Here is a 15,015-nt window from a genome sequence, read left to right on the forward strand (position 1 = left end):
TTCATATTATGCCCTAAAGGTGTCGAAGCAATTAGGTACAGCCTCACAAATGGGGGACACAAAACTAGTAAAGGCCATTGGAGATTATGTGTCCATGTTAGTGCACTACTACTACACATGAACCCTAATTCAAATTTTCACCATATATCTTGCACCTTTTAGCACTTTAATTTAGCCTCTGAAACATGTGAAACCCTAGACAAGTATTATCATGTACGCAGCTTTGCTATTTGGTGATGAAGGATCCCTGTGAGGTGAATCTCGTGAAAATCCAGGAAAATTTCAATGCAGTTTTTGCAAACAGCAGCTGCAGCACAGAAGTTTAAAAGCATGTCTCCCTTGCTGTACGCGGCTTGAAGGCAATTACTACTTACATTTTATCCTCTCACGTGACTGACTGTAAAAGCTAACATGCACGATGCAGCTATAGACGACAACAACTACCACACCAAATCTTATATTATTAAGTAGGATTGACTATAAGAATTCTATAACAACATTGGGTACGGTTTTGCACCAAATCTTCCGTTTGCTCCAAGTACTTCATATATTTTACGATGTAGCTATTGACATCTTCTCAAAATAAAATATCGGTAGGGTTGTCTAATTTAGGTAATGTCTAGTAGGACTGCTTGATTAGAACAGCATCAAGTGAAATTGGACGAAATTCAATGAGACTAAAATATGAATATAAAAGAAGTCACGCTTTAGTAAGAGATGCATGCGGATAACATGACGAGATGCGTACCTAAGTTTGTTATCCTCACGTAAAATATTGGTAGGGTTGTCTGATTCAGGTAATGTCTAGTAGGACTGCTTGATTAGAATAGCATCAAGTGGAATTGGACGAAATTAGATGAGACCAAAATATGAATATAAAAGAAGTCATGCTTTAGTAAGAGATGCATGTGGATAACATGGTGACACACCCGTACCTAAGTTTGTTATCCTCACGTAAACCTCCGTAGCCATACTAACGTCTCTAATTCTGCGAATTTCAAAAGCATATGTTTAAATGGGTGGCAAAAAATAATTGGCATTGCAGAGGCATAGAAAAAGAAAACAGGAAATAACCATAAACAAGAAACAAGTAATATCAATTATGGCAAATGGTACTTTACCCCAGTAGCGAAAAACATTCATGTCTATGCATTCTAGCTCTAGTTCGATTCCCACTGATTACCTTTCCCCGAACAACTACCTATTAACCCACTAAACGCAATCTCTCCATTCAAAAAACAGGTAATAGCAAGTATCAAACTGAAACAATCGGATCCATTTTTCTACCATCTTGTGCAAATTGACAAACCACCACCATTCCACAAACATTGAAGGTCAACTGCGAACGGAAAACTAAAATATTTTACTGATAAGATTTACAAATGCACCACTTTTCAACACTCCTTATTTCAAGGATCGCATAGTATCTCGAGTTTTCTTAAAACTTCAGCTATGCAAATTTACACCATCGTCTGTCTTGACATCTTCAAATTTTCTGATTCATATACTATTTCTCAAACTTCTGCTAGTTTCGAATTGAACAGATTATATACAAATGCTTACTTCTAAAATCAATCAAAATTTGACGCGGGAAATACACAAAACTCACCAGGAAATGGTATCCCTTGCGTCTAATGCTGACCTGCCATTTCGGCCATGTATTGAGCAATATAGCCCAAGAAATTGGATGCCAATAGCCCACAGAAAAACAAGTGGAGTACGGGCCACATGCAGAGCTAAGGTCTTGAAGCGAATTCCTGTTCATCATATTTGACGGTTTTCCTGGAGGGTTTGACAAGAATAATGCTCGGGCATCAACTGCTGCAGGTGACGATGCTTACAATAATTCCTCACAGCTGGTGTAACAAGAGAACATCGCTTACCCATAGAGATCATTGTCACATCAGCGACTGTCTCTGATGACAAAATCCGGTGAAACGAATCTATCTTTATCCCTCAAATGACAACCTCTTTAAGTAAAAGCACATCATCGCGTGGATGAGCTTCTTCTACCCGAACAAGAACTTCATCTCCAATTTGAGCTCCCACGGACACCCACACGGAAGATTGAAGTCCCACCTGCAAAATTTTAAGTTGGATACAATTGACTTATATGTACACACTCGATCTGCGTATACTATATTTCCACAAAAGTCGTTATAATAATATCATAAAACAAAAATGCTACTCTTACCACCTAGTGTACCATCATTTATACCATCTCTCTAATAGAGATGGGACCCGCATACGTTGGCAGGCCCTATCTCTATTAGAGAGATGGTAGAAATGATGGTACAATTAGGTAGTAAGTGTAGCTTTACTCATCATAAAACTGTATAACTAATTACTCAGACGTAATACAATACAAGAAGTTTCAAACTACAAAGAATGCATGACACGAATATCTGCATTTACAATTAAAAGATGCAAGGGGATGATACCTCAATTAACAATATGGCCGCAATCCGATCCTTGATGAATCTAAGAATCAGCACACGATACTCTTTTTCTTTTGGCTGCCTTCTCAGATATTCTAATATCCAGTACCGAAGACTGCTGATGAAGAGCCTCCTTGCTACTCTTACATTCATGTTCACAATAGATGCCATCCCTTCTAACTGACCAGCTGAGAAAGGAAGAGATTCCCCTGCAAGAAATGCTTTCACCTACATAACAAATCCATTCATCAATGCTTAACGATATTATCTCAACAATTTGGCTGAATGCAGTGTAAAAACAAAAATTTACAAAACATGAAGAAGTCATAACACTTGGCCCTGCCACCTTAAACTCTTTGACATTGGCTTTGTCGAATTTAAAAGATTTAATCAGTAAGGTCAAATAAATGTGTGCAACCAGGACGACCCTCGTAGAACTGTTCAAAAGATATGGTGAAGCACCAATTTTCTTCCAGAATTCCCCGTGAGAAGAATATGGCTAAAGACGGGGTTTAAAAAGGGTAAATACATAAAATACCTGCATTTTTATTCTGCAAGCAAATACTGTCCTACAGAGGAAACACAGACAGCAATATGATTTGATTACCTTCATACATCTGGTTTTTCATTTTCTTTTTTAAAACAACACTCTTTCCTCCTCTGTTTTGAACAGTAGACTCGACACAGCAGTGACACTTAACTGAAAGCCATTCATTCATGACCATATTTTTTGTCTACTTGCAAAAGGCAGACAAGAGATCAAAAACACTATGATTTTGTTGATAGCAGACCCAAAAGGGGCAAGGTGCACATTTTACGTTGAAGATTATTAAGAACTATACTTATATGAAAGAAAATCACCTGATAGTGAGCTAGTAGATCCATGTATCTACGGATGGGAGATGTAAACTGAACATAACCTGGAAGTCCTAAAATTCCATGACGTATAGGTTTTCTGAAATCAATTTCAGCAGCACGCATTAGTTTAACAAGAGCAGAGCTTCTAACAGGTCCTTCTGGAAGATGTGCAAACACAGAGGTGTCGATGTTGGATTGGGGTTGTCCTCTATAGGGTAAAGGAATGTTATTTCTAGAACCAAAAGTGGCTATAACTTCTCCGCAGAGTACCACCATCTCAGTGACAAGTCGCATTGCAGGGTCTGCCTGGTTTTCTACATACAAATTAATCACAGGCTGCGGATCCTCTGGATTAACCACTTTGATGCGTGCTTCCAATGTGGCTGTGTCAATTGCACCCTGAGAAATGCACATGGTTATTGTCAGAAGAATTGGAGGGTTACTGATATATATCATTGCTACAAAACCATCCTTGCGGAGATCTTAAACCAATATTGTCCTTTAACAAATGTAAATGCATGTTTGTTTTATCAATGAAACTGTTCGAAATGAGTTTTAGATTTTTTTTTTCTTTTTTCTTTTTTTTTCCCATTTGTTCCCAATAATTATGATCTTAACGATTTTGCATATGCTTAATATTTATAGTAGAATCTCTATAGGGTCCATGTTATTATGAATAGTACAACCATGATTATGAGGATCATGAGACACCAAAAATATCTATTGGAACTTTTAAGTCACACTACAAAGGTTCAGAATTAAATTGGCTCTGGTTCTTTAAGTTCAACCTGTTCTCGATGCCATATTGACCGGAGAGTTGCAGCCTCAGACAGGATTTTCAGTTCAGCCTCTTCTTGCAGGTTCAAATGAAGAAGCTCAGATGCACTCTCATATGTCAACATGTATGTTGGTTTAATAATTGAGTTGTCCACTGAATATTCTGCAATGCTGCCAAACCCCAAAGAAGGTAGAGTTAGTTCATTAGTAAAATTTAGTAGGCAAAAAGAAAACTACCCTTCAAATTAGCGAAAGCTATGATGCTTGAAAGAAACATCCACCCAACTTGTTCCGAATGATTATATAATCTTTCAGTGTAAATATTCACAAAGGTAGGAACATTCTAAGAATCTAAATATATAGTTGGTAATCGAAGACCCCTAGGTTAAGTTGGATGTCTTAAACTGCTATGAAGTACCAGACATAAGTCAACACACAGGTTGCCATTCATTTTGGTATAAGAGACATAAATATGGTGGTGGCATAAAACTAAGGTCATAACACACATATCCAGGTGAGAGGTACGTAATGTGGATTTTGGAATTATCCTACTGACAACAGTATGATTTACTCATTCCACTGTCAGTAGAATAAGGATTCATTCAAATTCAAAATATATCTAACCACCACCTTCATACACATATCCAAGTATGAAGTAACAGTCCCCAAGCCCTCCGTGTAACTCCATTAAAATAAAATACAGCATCGATTGGGATGAGATCTCAAAGAGAGGGGCAAATGCAAACAAAAATGTTTTACCTTCCATTGGAGTGCAGCACCACAGATACAGTAACCGCATTGCAAATCTCTCCTTGTTGCATACTCATTCCCTCAATGGCAAGTTTCTCTGGGAACATAGGATAAGTAGCAGTGGGCAAGAATACAGAAGTTCCTCTTCTCATTGCCTCCCTATACATTATAACTAATAAAAAATGAGTGAAACACAAACATATATCCACTTTGTTTTGTAGAGTCAAGAGCTACCTGTCTACTATGCTCCCAGGTTGAAGAAACCTAGTTGCATCTGCAACATGAATCCATATTTTAATGTGTCCATCTTGTAGCCTCGTTGCACTCAGGGCATCATCGAGCTAACATATTACAACAAAAAAATTTCACAAGAGAGGTCAAACTTTGACATGGCAAAATTTACTTTTTTGACATCAGAGGATGATATCAGTATTAGGCATGTGCAAAACATACCTCATCAGCCTCGTCCCCGTCAATAGCATAGACCTTCAAGTGAGTGAGATCTCGCCTTTCAATCTACAGAAAGAACATTTACAGAATTATTGTCTAATTATTTAACTAATTATTTTCACACACACAAAATGATTCCACACAGCATTAAGTACGTGATCTGAAAATTATATACTGAATAAGATTCCCCATGAGTATTACTACACTGATAAATGAAACAGGCTAACCTCATCTGAATCAGAGGAATCTGACAAAAGATGTTCTGCAGATGATATAACTTCATCTGAATGATCAGTACGGATGTTCAATTTCAATAGGTCAAGATTCACATGTTCAGGAAAATAGCCAATGTCTATGAGGAGATTCAAAGCTGATGAGGCTGTTTTTACCATCCCCATTGTTCTTAGGATCTGACAAAAATGTATATACAAGAAGATATAGATCAAGAACAAAGCATCATGTATTATGACACAGGGAATTAGGGTAGAACATCATTCAAGATCTTTTGCTCCTGAAATATCATATGAGGGTAACCTTTCTCTTGGAAACCCATACATTTACAGAGCTTAGTAGTAAGTACCTATCAAAACAGCAAACTAAAACACTGTCGTTTAAGTCAGACTTACTATTCCAGCTGTTTTCCTTTGGTCATCAATTGTGCAAGCATCAATAGCATAAGCTTCAAGAGACTCAATTTTGTGTCTGATTTTCTCTTCTACCAACCAAGAAGATTTGGGAGGTTTAGCATCTAAAGGCATTGCCTTAGCAGATTTCAGTAATTGTTTAAACTCCTGCAGTTCTTTCTCAGCAGCCTCCTTTGCGAGCTTCCTACACAGAAGTTCCTCAACCTAGTTCCTCAAACAAAATGACTTTCATGGTAAGATTATTGGAAAAGAAAACAAGTAATCAAGATGAAGGCTATCACAGATTACTCAACCCAATAATCTTGCATTCACTTCTAACAGATGGAAAAGCAAACAAGCAATCAAGATGAAGGCTATCACAGATTACTCAATCCAATAATCTTGCATTCACTTCTAACAGATGTCAAGAATAACTGTTTTTTTCTTTTTGAAATATATAGATAGCACCCTTATATTGTGAGGCCAAAACCAAGACAAAAGCACTGAACTCTAAAAATCACTACATGGTCAATACATGGCCACAAAAAGGTCAATGCCAGGGCACTAACCTATCTCACTCCATGAACAATGAAGCAGGATCCCTCTTATGAAGCTCCCCCTATATGTAAAGATGCCAAAACATGAAACAAAAGAATATTTTTTAGTTGAGTGGCAAGATTAGTATCTGCCAGTATGCTGAAACCATCCTAAGATGATCAACTTCAGCTTGGACATTATTAAATTATAAATCACCTGGGTAATATGCACCAACAGTCTACAACAATCAAGTTCTAATAAATTTTCTTTACCATCTAGTACAAAATTATGAAGATAGAGTGACTTACAAATGACAATATCACTCTTTCAAGCATACATCTTACTAGAATCACTCTTTCTTGAAACACATCTAACATGAGGAACCATAGAGTTAGACATGTCCAAGCCAAGGAAACATATGTAATAGGAATCTGGACCCACATGAACCGTTTTCTTGGACAAAGATATTGAACCAAAGTATAATGTACCTGCAGAGCAGGTCGAGGACCATATATAGAGCGAGAACCCTTTGTCTCCAGCACAGTGAAGTATACTTCATCTTCTGAAAGCAACAAATGAGCACAGTAGCATTCAAGAGGTTCCACGCTACCAAATATCATCTGTGTGGATGAGCTAGCGTCATTGAAGAAGCAGTAGTACATAAAAACTTTAACTTGAATGTACAGTACCTCGGCTAATTCTTCTGCCGTCAACCGCTTATTCTTTTCAAGGAGCTCAACCCAAGCGAATTCAAGCAGTGCTGGATCCTGCACCAGACCAACAAATATCCTTCACCAAAAACACAAACCAGCAGACAAGAAAACGTAAACATTCTTATCCACAACTACTTTTGGGCAAGAACCAATTCACTAACCGAGTTATCTTGAGCTTTCTGAATAAAGTCTGATATCTCTGTGTGGTCAAAGTTCTCAACACCGGGAACAATATACGTAATTTGTTGTGGTTTAATTGACGATGTAACACCATTCTGACATAAGTACAACAATCAAAACACAAATTTCAGAATACCAGCAAAACAAACAAGCTACAATCTTTGCGTTTATTAAGGCTAAGAACAAAGAACAAAGAGTTTTCCAACACTTAGCAACCTATTAATATGCCGCATTAGTTGTTTTGTGTTTCTAGTAGAACCTGATCGGACACCATCCAGTTCTTCTTGCCATCAGGTTTCTGCGCAACGGCCAGCAACACTCTCTCTGCATCCTTCTTGAACTCCAGTAGCAGACCTTGCTGCAGTGTCCGGCTCACAAGCTTATCTTCTACAATCCATCCACTACTTGTCAGCTCCACGCCACACAATAGTAAATATCATATTTGCATTAAAGTTCAGCCTTTTTCTTTCTATTTAACCAAACACCACATAATTACATTAAGTTTCGTTTGGCTCTAGGATTGGATGGGATTGGATTGGACTGAAACGGATAACCGGAAAAGGTTTACCGGAGGTCATTTCGAGGGGATTAGACTGCGATTAGACATGAATGTTCTCCCTTCTTATCCTACAACGAATAAGTTTTCTTCTCCATTAATCCATCTCCTACCTAGAATTTCGCCACATTTATTCCTTTCACATATCCAATCCAGTTCTCTATACCAAACGAGGTCTAAGTCCTCTAAGTTCATAATCAAGGATAATGAAAAGAAAATTAAAAGAAATGTGATAATTTTGTGAGGGAGAGAGGGAGAAGTTACTTGGCGGCAGCGCGAACTAGTCTCCGTCTGCGCAGGGCGCCCAGCTCTTCCATGACGCTATTGACGAGGCCGTGAACGGAGGTGCTTTGAACGCCGCCATGGCCTGGAGCTAGCTTACCGGACCGAAATATCGGGAAGCGAATGCCTAATTTGGAGAATCGGCGGAATTGGAGAGTAGTGAAATGGCAAGGGCAGCAGCGGAAGGAAAGGAGAGTGGGTGAGGAAGCCGAAGAGGAGGCGGAGCGGAAGACCGTGGAGCTTCCGACGGCTCGAACCGCCATGGCGGATGAAAGGTTTGGGGAAATGCGAGCGAGTTTTTGGTTTGCTCTGCTTCTGTTGTTGATAAAATGGGATACCACTTTGCGACAGCGAAATGTTTGTTCTTACACCCGCCCTTTTGCTTGAGTTTTGTCACACCCAAATAATATAAGTTCTCACACTCAATATTATATAAAAGTATGCTTATTTAATAACTATTTCGGTTTTTAGTTTTGTGGTACAGTTAGAGAAAAAGCATGCAAGAAAGTTGAATATAATTTTTTTTTATATAATGGTATTATGGTGCGGAGTTGGATAAGTAATACAATGAATTGTAATTATTGAAATAAAACGCACAATGGAAAGTAAAAAAACTTAAATTGAACTCGCAATTTATGAGAGTCTAACCGCAGATTTTTACTCACAAGTGTAAAAAGATACGACAAGACTGAAGTGCTAATACAAGTTAAAAATGCTTTGAGTTGTTTTCACTTTCAAGTTTTATGTTTTTATATATTATTCATCATTAACATTCTTTTCCACGTCAACATAAATGCAGGATTAATCATTGTCATGTTATTATTTAACGGTCAGATACAATGACTGATTGAACTCGTAAGTTTGTAAATAGCATTAAAATGTTAAGAATATGAGGTAGGAGTTTGCAATTGCACAAAAACTTCAGAGGGATGAAATGTAATTTACTACTTTAGTAAATTTTTGGTAAACATGGTCGGTTGGTAAACTTGCAAGAAAAAAACAGTAGCTGAATACATATTTTCGCATGCATTCACTTGCTGCTAGATCCATGTTGTATAAAAAAAAGAACAAATCAATCGTATTGATGTTAAAGATCAAGAGTCAAGGTTACACAATGATATGAATACATATAAAAACAAACGCATCAGAACGAAAAAACAGAAATCCGTGACAGCAAATTTATACATCTGAGCAACTGATGGAACCTCTCGGCTGCAAAAATCAACCGCAAAGCTGAGAACATAGCCCCTGGATCTGAGAACTGCTTGCATTTGGAATCGCATACGTGCCATTTTTACCATTGCTCGAGCATGTTAAATAGATTTGATCACCCATCTGGTTTGACTGCAGTGAGATCATAGCACACAGGAGTCAGATCGATGCGGTTATCACCAGATCAGTACTGGCAAGACCCTTTCTGCTCACTAGTGCCATACGTACATTGCCTCAAAACATTATTGCATAGAGGACAAGACTATATATAAACTGACTCTTTCTAATGACCAATTCCGTCTGACATGCACGGACTTGGACAATTAGCGTCTATTAATAACTTTACAAAGATGCGTTATCAATTGAAGGTAATCTTCTGTTTTCATGGCATGTCTTCATGGGTAACGAGATTCGAGACTATCAACTGCTACTATCTTTCCTCAATTCCTTTACCCTTTTATTTTCTAAAAATTTACACAACCTAGTTTAAGTAAACTCAGATGACAATATTTTCAGTACATTGATAGTCAAGACCTTTTCACCCAGGCAAAAAGTTGATCAAATTTTAGAAAAATGGTTTGAATTGTTAAAATTGATTGCGTGTTTTATATAATATGCAGAAGGTGGAGCGGGCGTAGAGTGTTAAGTACCGTGCAGTACGCAGGCTCCGTGTTGCAGCTCCATCTTGAAGTAGGGACACAAGATAAATAATGACACCAAGAACAATGTTTATTGGCATCAACTCCCCGAAGAAGCATAACCAGGCCAACTGTAAACCTGTCATATCAGCAAAAATCTGTTTAGATTATAAATTTGTGTTATGTAATTGACTACTAAATTTCCAAATTACAGAAATTTCCTAGCCAGGCGTAAATCCAAACTACCTAAGTTTACTATATATGATATCCCTTTCGTACCAATTTTGACATGACGTAATAGAAGGAGAACATACAACAAAGAAGAAAAGCAAGAACAAAAATAAGTGGCGGCAATTGAAGATACGATGAGAGAAAATCAATTAAGGTGGTTTGGACATGTAAACCGAAGACCTACAAATGCTCCCAATTAGAAGATGCAATTATGAGATAGAGTCAGAGCAAAAGGGGTAGCAAGACTTAGAAAGAGACTCTATAAAAAGACATGGAGTACTTGGAGCTAACGGAAGACATGGCGCAAAACTGAGCGCAATGGCGTTGTAGGATTCATATACCCCACTTGGTGGGATAAGGCTTTGTTGTTGTTGTAGTCTTTCATATATACTTTTACTACAAGTACTACGGCAGCCTAAAATGGAAACAAGAAGTGTATAGAAGCACAGAAACAAATTGGCTTACCCAACAATTAAAACTATCACAGAGAGGACCCACAGAATGCACTGATAGGTCTTGAACTTCGATTTTGTTTGAGATGAGGCATATCCTGGACCAGGAGCAGCATATCTTTGGTTAACCCATCCGAACTGGGGGCGGATAAGAAACACAAACCCAAGAAAAAATCCCGAGAGGAATCCTCCAATATGAGCAAAGTTGTCAACGTGTGGGAGTATTCCCACTGCCAAATTGATTGCTATGATGATCAGGAGGGTGAAAAGTGCTCCAAACTGAACAAGAATAATGACTTAGATACGGGATCCTGAATGTAACCAAATTTTTTGTTTTCTGAAGTATGAAGTTCCTTTAAAGTAGTTCAGCAATTACCTTACTAGCATATAATGTCCAATTAGTGATAAGTTCAGAAAGCATGGCTCCCAGCAACCCGAAAAGTGCACCAGAAGCACCAACTGAAATGTTTGTTTGGATGAAAAGCGAAGACAACAAACTCCCACCAAGTCCAGAGATGACATATAGCAACCCAATTCGGACTGCAACGAAAACATTTTAAAGGGCATGAACTACAGCTTTGTATACTGACAAGAAGTTAACTAAACCGAAAGCCTAACTTGTTGCATTGTAAAAGAAGAACCATCAGTCCTTGAACAATGAAAATGCTTATAATCACAAAATTAAATAAACAAAACTGATTTGGAATACATACCAAAGCCGAACTCTTGCTCTAGCCGATATCCAACGACTAAAAGGCTCAGCATATTAGCCAATAAATGGAAGACGCCCGCATGTAACCAATTGCAAGTGATTAGAAGCCACCCCTGGTGTCTGTCAACCACCTTCTTTACATCCAAAGCCCCCATCTTCTGCAACCTAAACCAACCAAAATCCAACACAATACCACTTCATACTTACAATATCTTTCAATTAACCACCTTTACAGCAACAAAAAAAAAAAAAAAAATGCTAAAGTGTCCACCCCGATCGAAAACACTGATTACAAACACCCACCAAATGATTTCAGATCAATCCCCAAACTTGTAAAACATGTTTTTACGGAAATAGAGCAACGGAAACAATGAAAACCAGCAGTCTGCTTAAAACGTAAATTGGAACGAGAACAAACAAAATGTATCAAATTAAAAATTTTCGAGAACATGGGTTTGGCCAAGTTGGCTAGAGCAGTGAGCTCCACTCTCTACAAGTTCGAATCCCTCTCCCGTAGTTTAGATGTATTTCGTGTAATTATCCTATTGTTTGTCAAAAAATTCAGTCAACAATTTTCATAACATAAACAGCTAAAAAAGGGTCAGCCGCAAATGAGATTAAAAGTTGAGACAACACAAATTGGAAATCTAATTCCAAAGCTCCAAACACCACGATTCCACATAAAGTTCTAAACTTGGATAAACATGTTTCTACAAAATATGAAAACTTAAAAAGCAAAGTCGAAGCGAAAAACAAACACAATTATTCAAATTTAACAGCAGAAATTAAGAACTCACGTCGATGAAGAGGGTCCTAGAAGCGGGTTCTCCTTAAAAGGCTGGAAGGAGAACCTCCCCAAGAACGTGGCAATGCAAGAGACGGAGTTATTGGGACAGTTGTTGACGTACATGGTGATGATGAACATAACAACATTGGCAGCAATAAATACAGGAATCAGCCAGACAACCCATTTCTTAAAATGCTTGATCTCTCTGTACACGGGCGGAGACGCGGCCGGAGCTGGGGAGGCTACAGGCGGCGTCTCGATGTCTACTGGGTGGACTACGTTGTGGTGCCGCCGTGAGTTCACTTTCATTTGGGCCCCCGACGACGGTGGCTCCCCCGCCATTGTAAGAATCGAATGATTGGTTTGGGAAATGAAGGTTGTTGAATGTGAAGAGGGAGATGATGAGAGAGAAAGAATGGAGGTTTTAGAGAAAGTCAACGTTAAGCTGCTGGCCTAAATCTGAACTGCTTCTTTGCCGACAGTGCCATCCATACGTGTCTTCGCCTACCAATTCTTTACCTTCAAGACATTGTTTGTCGAGAGAAATTTTTTATTATGACTAGAATACGAGTGGTACATCATGTGTTATTATATAAGTAATATAAAGTTTAATTTTTTTTAGTTATTAATTTTTTAATATAAATATCTCATTATTTGTATAGTGACACGTGATGTACCATTTCGTATTCCGGTCATATTGAAAAATCTCTTGTTTGTCGAAACTTTTAACTCCTTAGACTCATTTTTATTTTTCATCGTTACATAATAAGATTGACATAACTCTTTACTTTAATCTCTGATACTTAAAATCTATAAAATTGGTCCTTAAGTTTGTCTATCGTCAATTATTTTGTCTTTCAATGAAAAATATCCGTTAAATAAAGAAAAAATAATGAAAATATCGAATAACGCTTCTATCGATTTTATATTTTAAAGACCAAAAAAACTAAAATCCCATAAAAAAAAGTTTGCACCATGAAATTTTGAATGTCAAAATTGTTTCTTGTAATTACATATTTCATGCGAGCAGAAAGATGATATGAAAAGTGTTGTCGAAGGATTGCAGCTGTTCAGGTCAAAAATGTATTGTATGACTCGCGGTATCCCACTGAGGATTAAGTAATAGTGAATAATCAAGTGATTGAATAATTCCAAGCAAAAGTTAATGATTGAGTATTAATTTATGGATTTTGTATGGAGCATGATCTTAATACAATTCTATATTGTTAAGCTAGGTTAGGATGACAATGGGCGGATAGGCTTTGAATGTTTCATTTACAAATTCAACTTGTTTATTTTCTCCAAAACTCGAAATCGTAAAATATTCGATTCTCCATAACTGAATCTGTCGGTTAACGAATTTTTCATCGGGTGCAGTATATTCCTCATTATAATTTTTTTTTTAGATGTTCTATAACACTTGCTAAACTTTATCTCATAACTTAGTGATTTTTAGGGTTAGTTTGAAGTTGTAGTGTGTGTGTGTGTTTTTTTTAAAGGTTATTAAAAAATTTGGAACATAAAACAAATTTAGAAAAAAAAAAAAAAAACTGTTGTTAATGACAGTAGAAGAACAGAAGCAAAAAGTGTTTTTTTTTATTTATCAAAGCATAGTGAATATGGTCCATTTAATGAAAACTTCAAATGGCAAGTATACTCCGCGTATTTTACAAAACTATAATCTTTGCTCCTCTATTATTCTACTTGGCAATTATTCACATTAAATCTCATACCATTTTTAGTTATTTAATATATTTTTATATAAAAGTTTACCGAACACTCAAACATTTTTATTTTACTTTGTTTTCACAGCAAAACACAAGCAGTTTTTTAAAAAGTACAGCAATATGAAACTAACACTTACCAAATAAAAAAGGCACTTTCTAACAAGATTTTAAAAGGCACTCCGCACTAGTAAGGTGGCAACCTGGCGCCCAGCCATTTAGCCAGAGGCTTGGGTGATCTTTTTTATTGTAATTAAATTTATTTTATAACACATAATAAATGTCTACTTATACTTAAAATAAATATATAATTGTATTGACGATACATAAATTGTAAAATAGAATGATATATAAATCTAAAATACTAGAACATATTTAAAATGTGGAGAACAAGCATATAATGAATGTGCATTCAACAAGTTTGTTACAATTTATAGAAAAAATAAAATGCAAAAACGGAAGTAATTTATTTTTTTAAGTGAGAATCACGATTTAGACGGGTACCTGAACATACGGCTAAACATGTATAAACACTCTTTCTTATTTTTTAAGTCCCTAGAAATTATTATGGCTTAACCAACCATCTAACAATTAGATGGGACCTAAACAGCGCTACGGGAGTTTTTTACAACATTGCTTTTATAAGCATATATGTTGGACAAAACTTTTATAACATATAAAATATGCAGACGAACCACAAAGACTGATCACCAACCATTTGGAAGATAATATTTGATAAAAATAAAAGGGAAGAATAGGACAAATGAAGTAACCATGTTTTATAGGTCACCAAACCAAACCTGTCCGACAACTGTCTCATTCATTGGTGACGGATGATGTCAGTATGTGTTCTCAAATTATGAATTTACATATCGCTTTATATGATGACAGATGATGACAGATGATGGTAGTTACTGTTCATTGAGAGGATATCATAATGTATTACCTGAGGAGAGGGTTCCCATGCTGGAACTGCTCTAAAACGTCAAGTGCGGTGGACTCATTTCACAAAAATCTTTCTTCTTTAGCATTCAACTCTATTCAATTTCAATGATTTTATACGGATTCATATGAATTGTACATGAACGGTTGTCC

General features: G+C 36.9%; 2 protein-coding genes across 3 annotated transcripts; both read right to left on the bottom strand.

Moving 5' to 3' along the window:
* Positions 1–1,344: 1,344 nt before the first annotated feature.
* LOC137723584 (ribonuclease II, chloroplastic/mitochondrial-like) lies at positions 1,345–8,526 on the bottom strand. Of its 2 annotated transcripts, XR_011066941.1 has the most exons (15): positions 8,147–8,526; positions 7,586–7,727; positions 7,308–7,421; positions 7,123–7,200; positions 6,922–7,053; positions 5,900–6,121; positions 5,501–5,683; positions 5,277–5,339; positions 5,058–5,164; positions 4,833–4,982; positions 4,085–4,244; positions 3,300–3,695; positions 2,442–2,666; positions 1,884–2,079; positions 1,345–1,782 (listed from the first exon to the last, which is right to left on the bottom strand). XR_011066941.1 is itself a non-coding variant. In XM_068462783.1 (14 exons), exons 1-14 carry the CDS (start codon positions 8,425–8,427, stop codon positions 1,957–1,959), a joined length of 2,376 nt encoding a protein of 791 aa, XP_068318884.1. In that variant the 5' UTR covers positions 8,428–8,526; the 3' UTR covers positions 1,345–1,956. The 2 variants fall into 2 exon arrangements, 1 of the variants encoding a protein (XP_068318884.1); XM_068462783.1 differs by having other exon boundaries at positions 1,345–2,079.
* An 829-nt stretch (positions 8,527–9,355) lies between these two features.
* LOC137723020 (RHOMBOID-like protein 1) lies at positions 9,356–12,649 on the bottom strand. Its single transcript, XM_068462175.1, has 6 exons — positions 12,207–12,649; positions 11,411–11,574; positions 11,074–11,237; positions 10,711–10,976; positions 10,027–10,153; positions 9,356–9,508 (listed from the first exon to the last, which is right to left on the bottom strand). The coding sequence occupies exons 1-6, from the start codon at positions 12,536–12,538 to the stop codon at positions 9,386–9,388; spliced, it is 1,176 nt and encodes a 391-aa protein (XP_068318276.1). The 5' UTR covers positions 12,539–12,649; the 3' UTR covers positions 9,356–9,385.
* Between the last annotated feature and the right edge of the window lie 2,366 nt (positions 12,650–15,015).

The sequence above is a fragment of the Pyrus communis genome, chromosome 17, assembly GCF_963583255.1.
Source record: "Pyrus communis chromosome 17, drPyrComm1.1, whole genome shotgun sequence".
NCBI lineage: Eukaryota > Viridiplantae > Streptophyta > Magnoliopsida > Rosales > Rosaceae > Pyrus > Pyrus communis.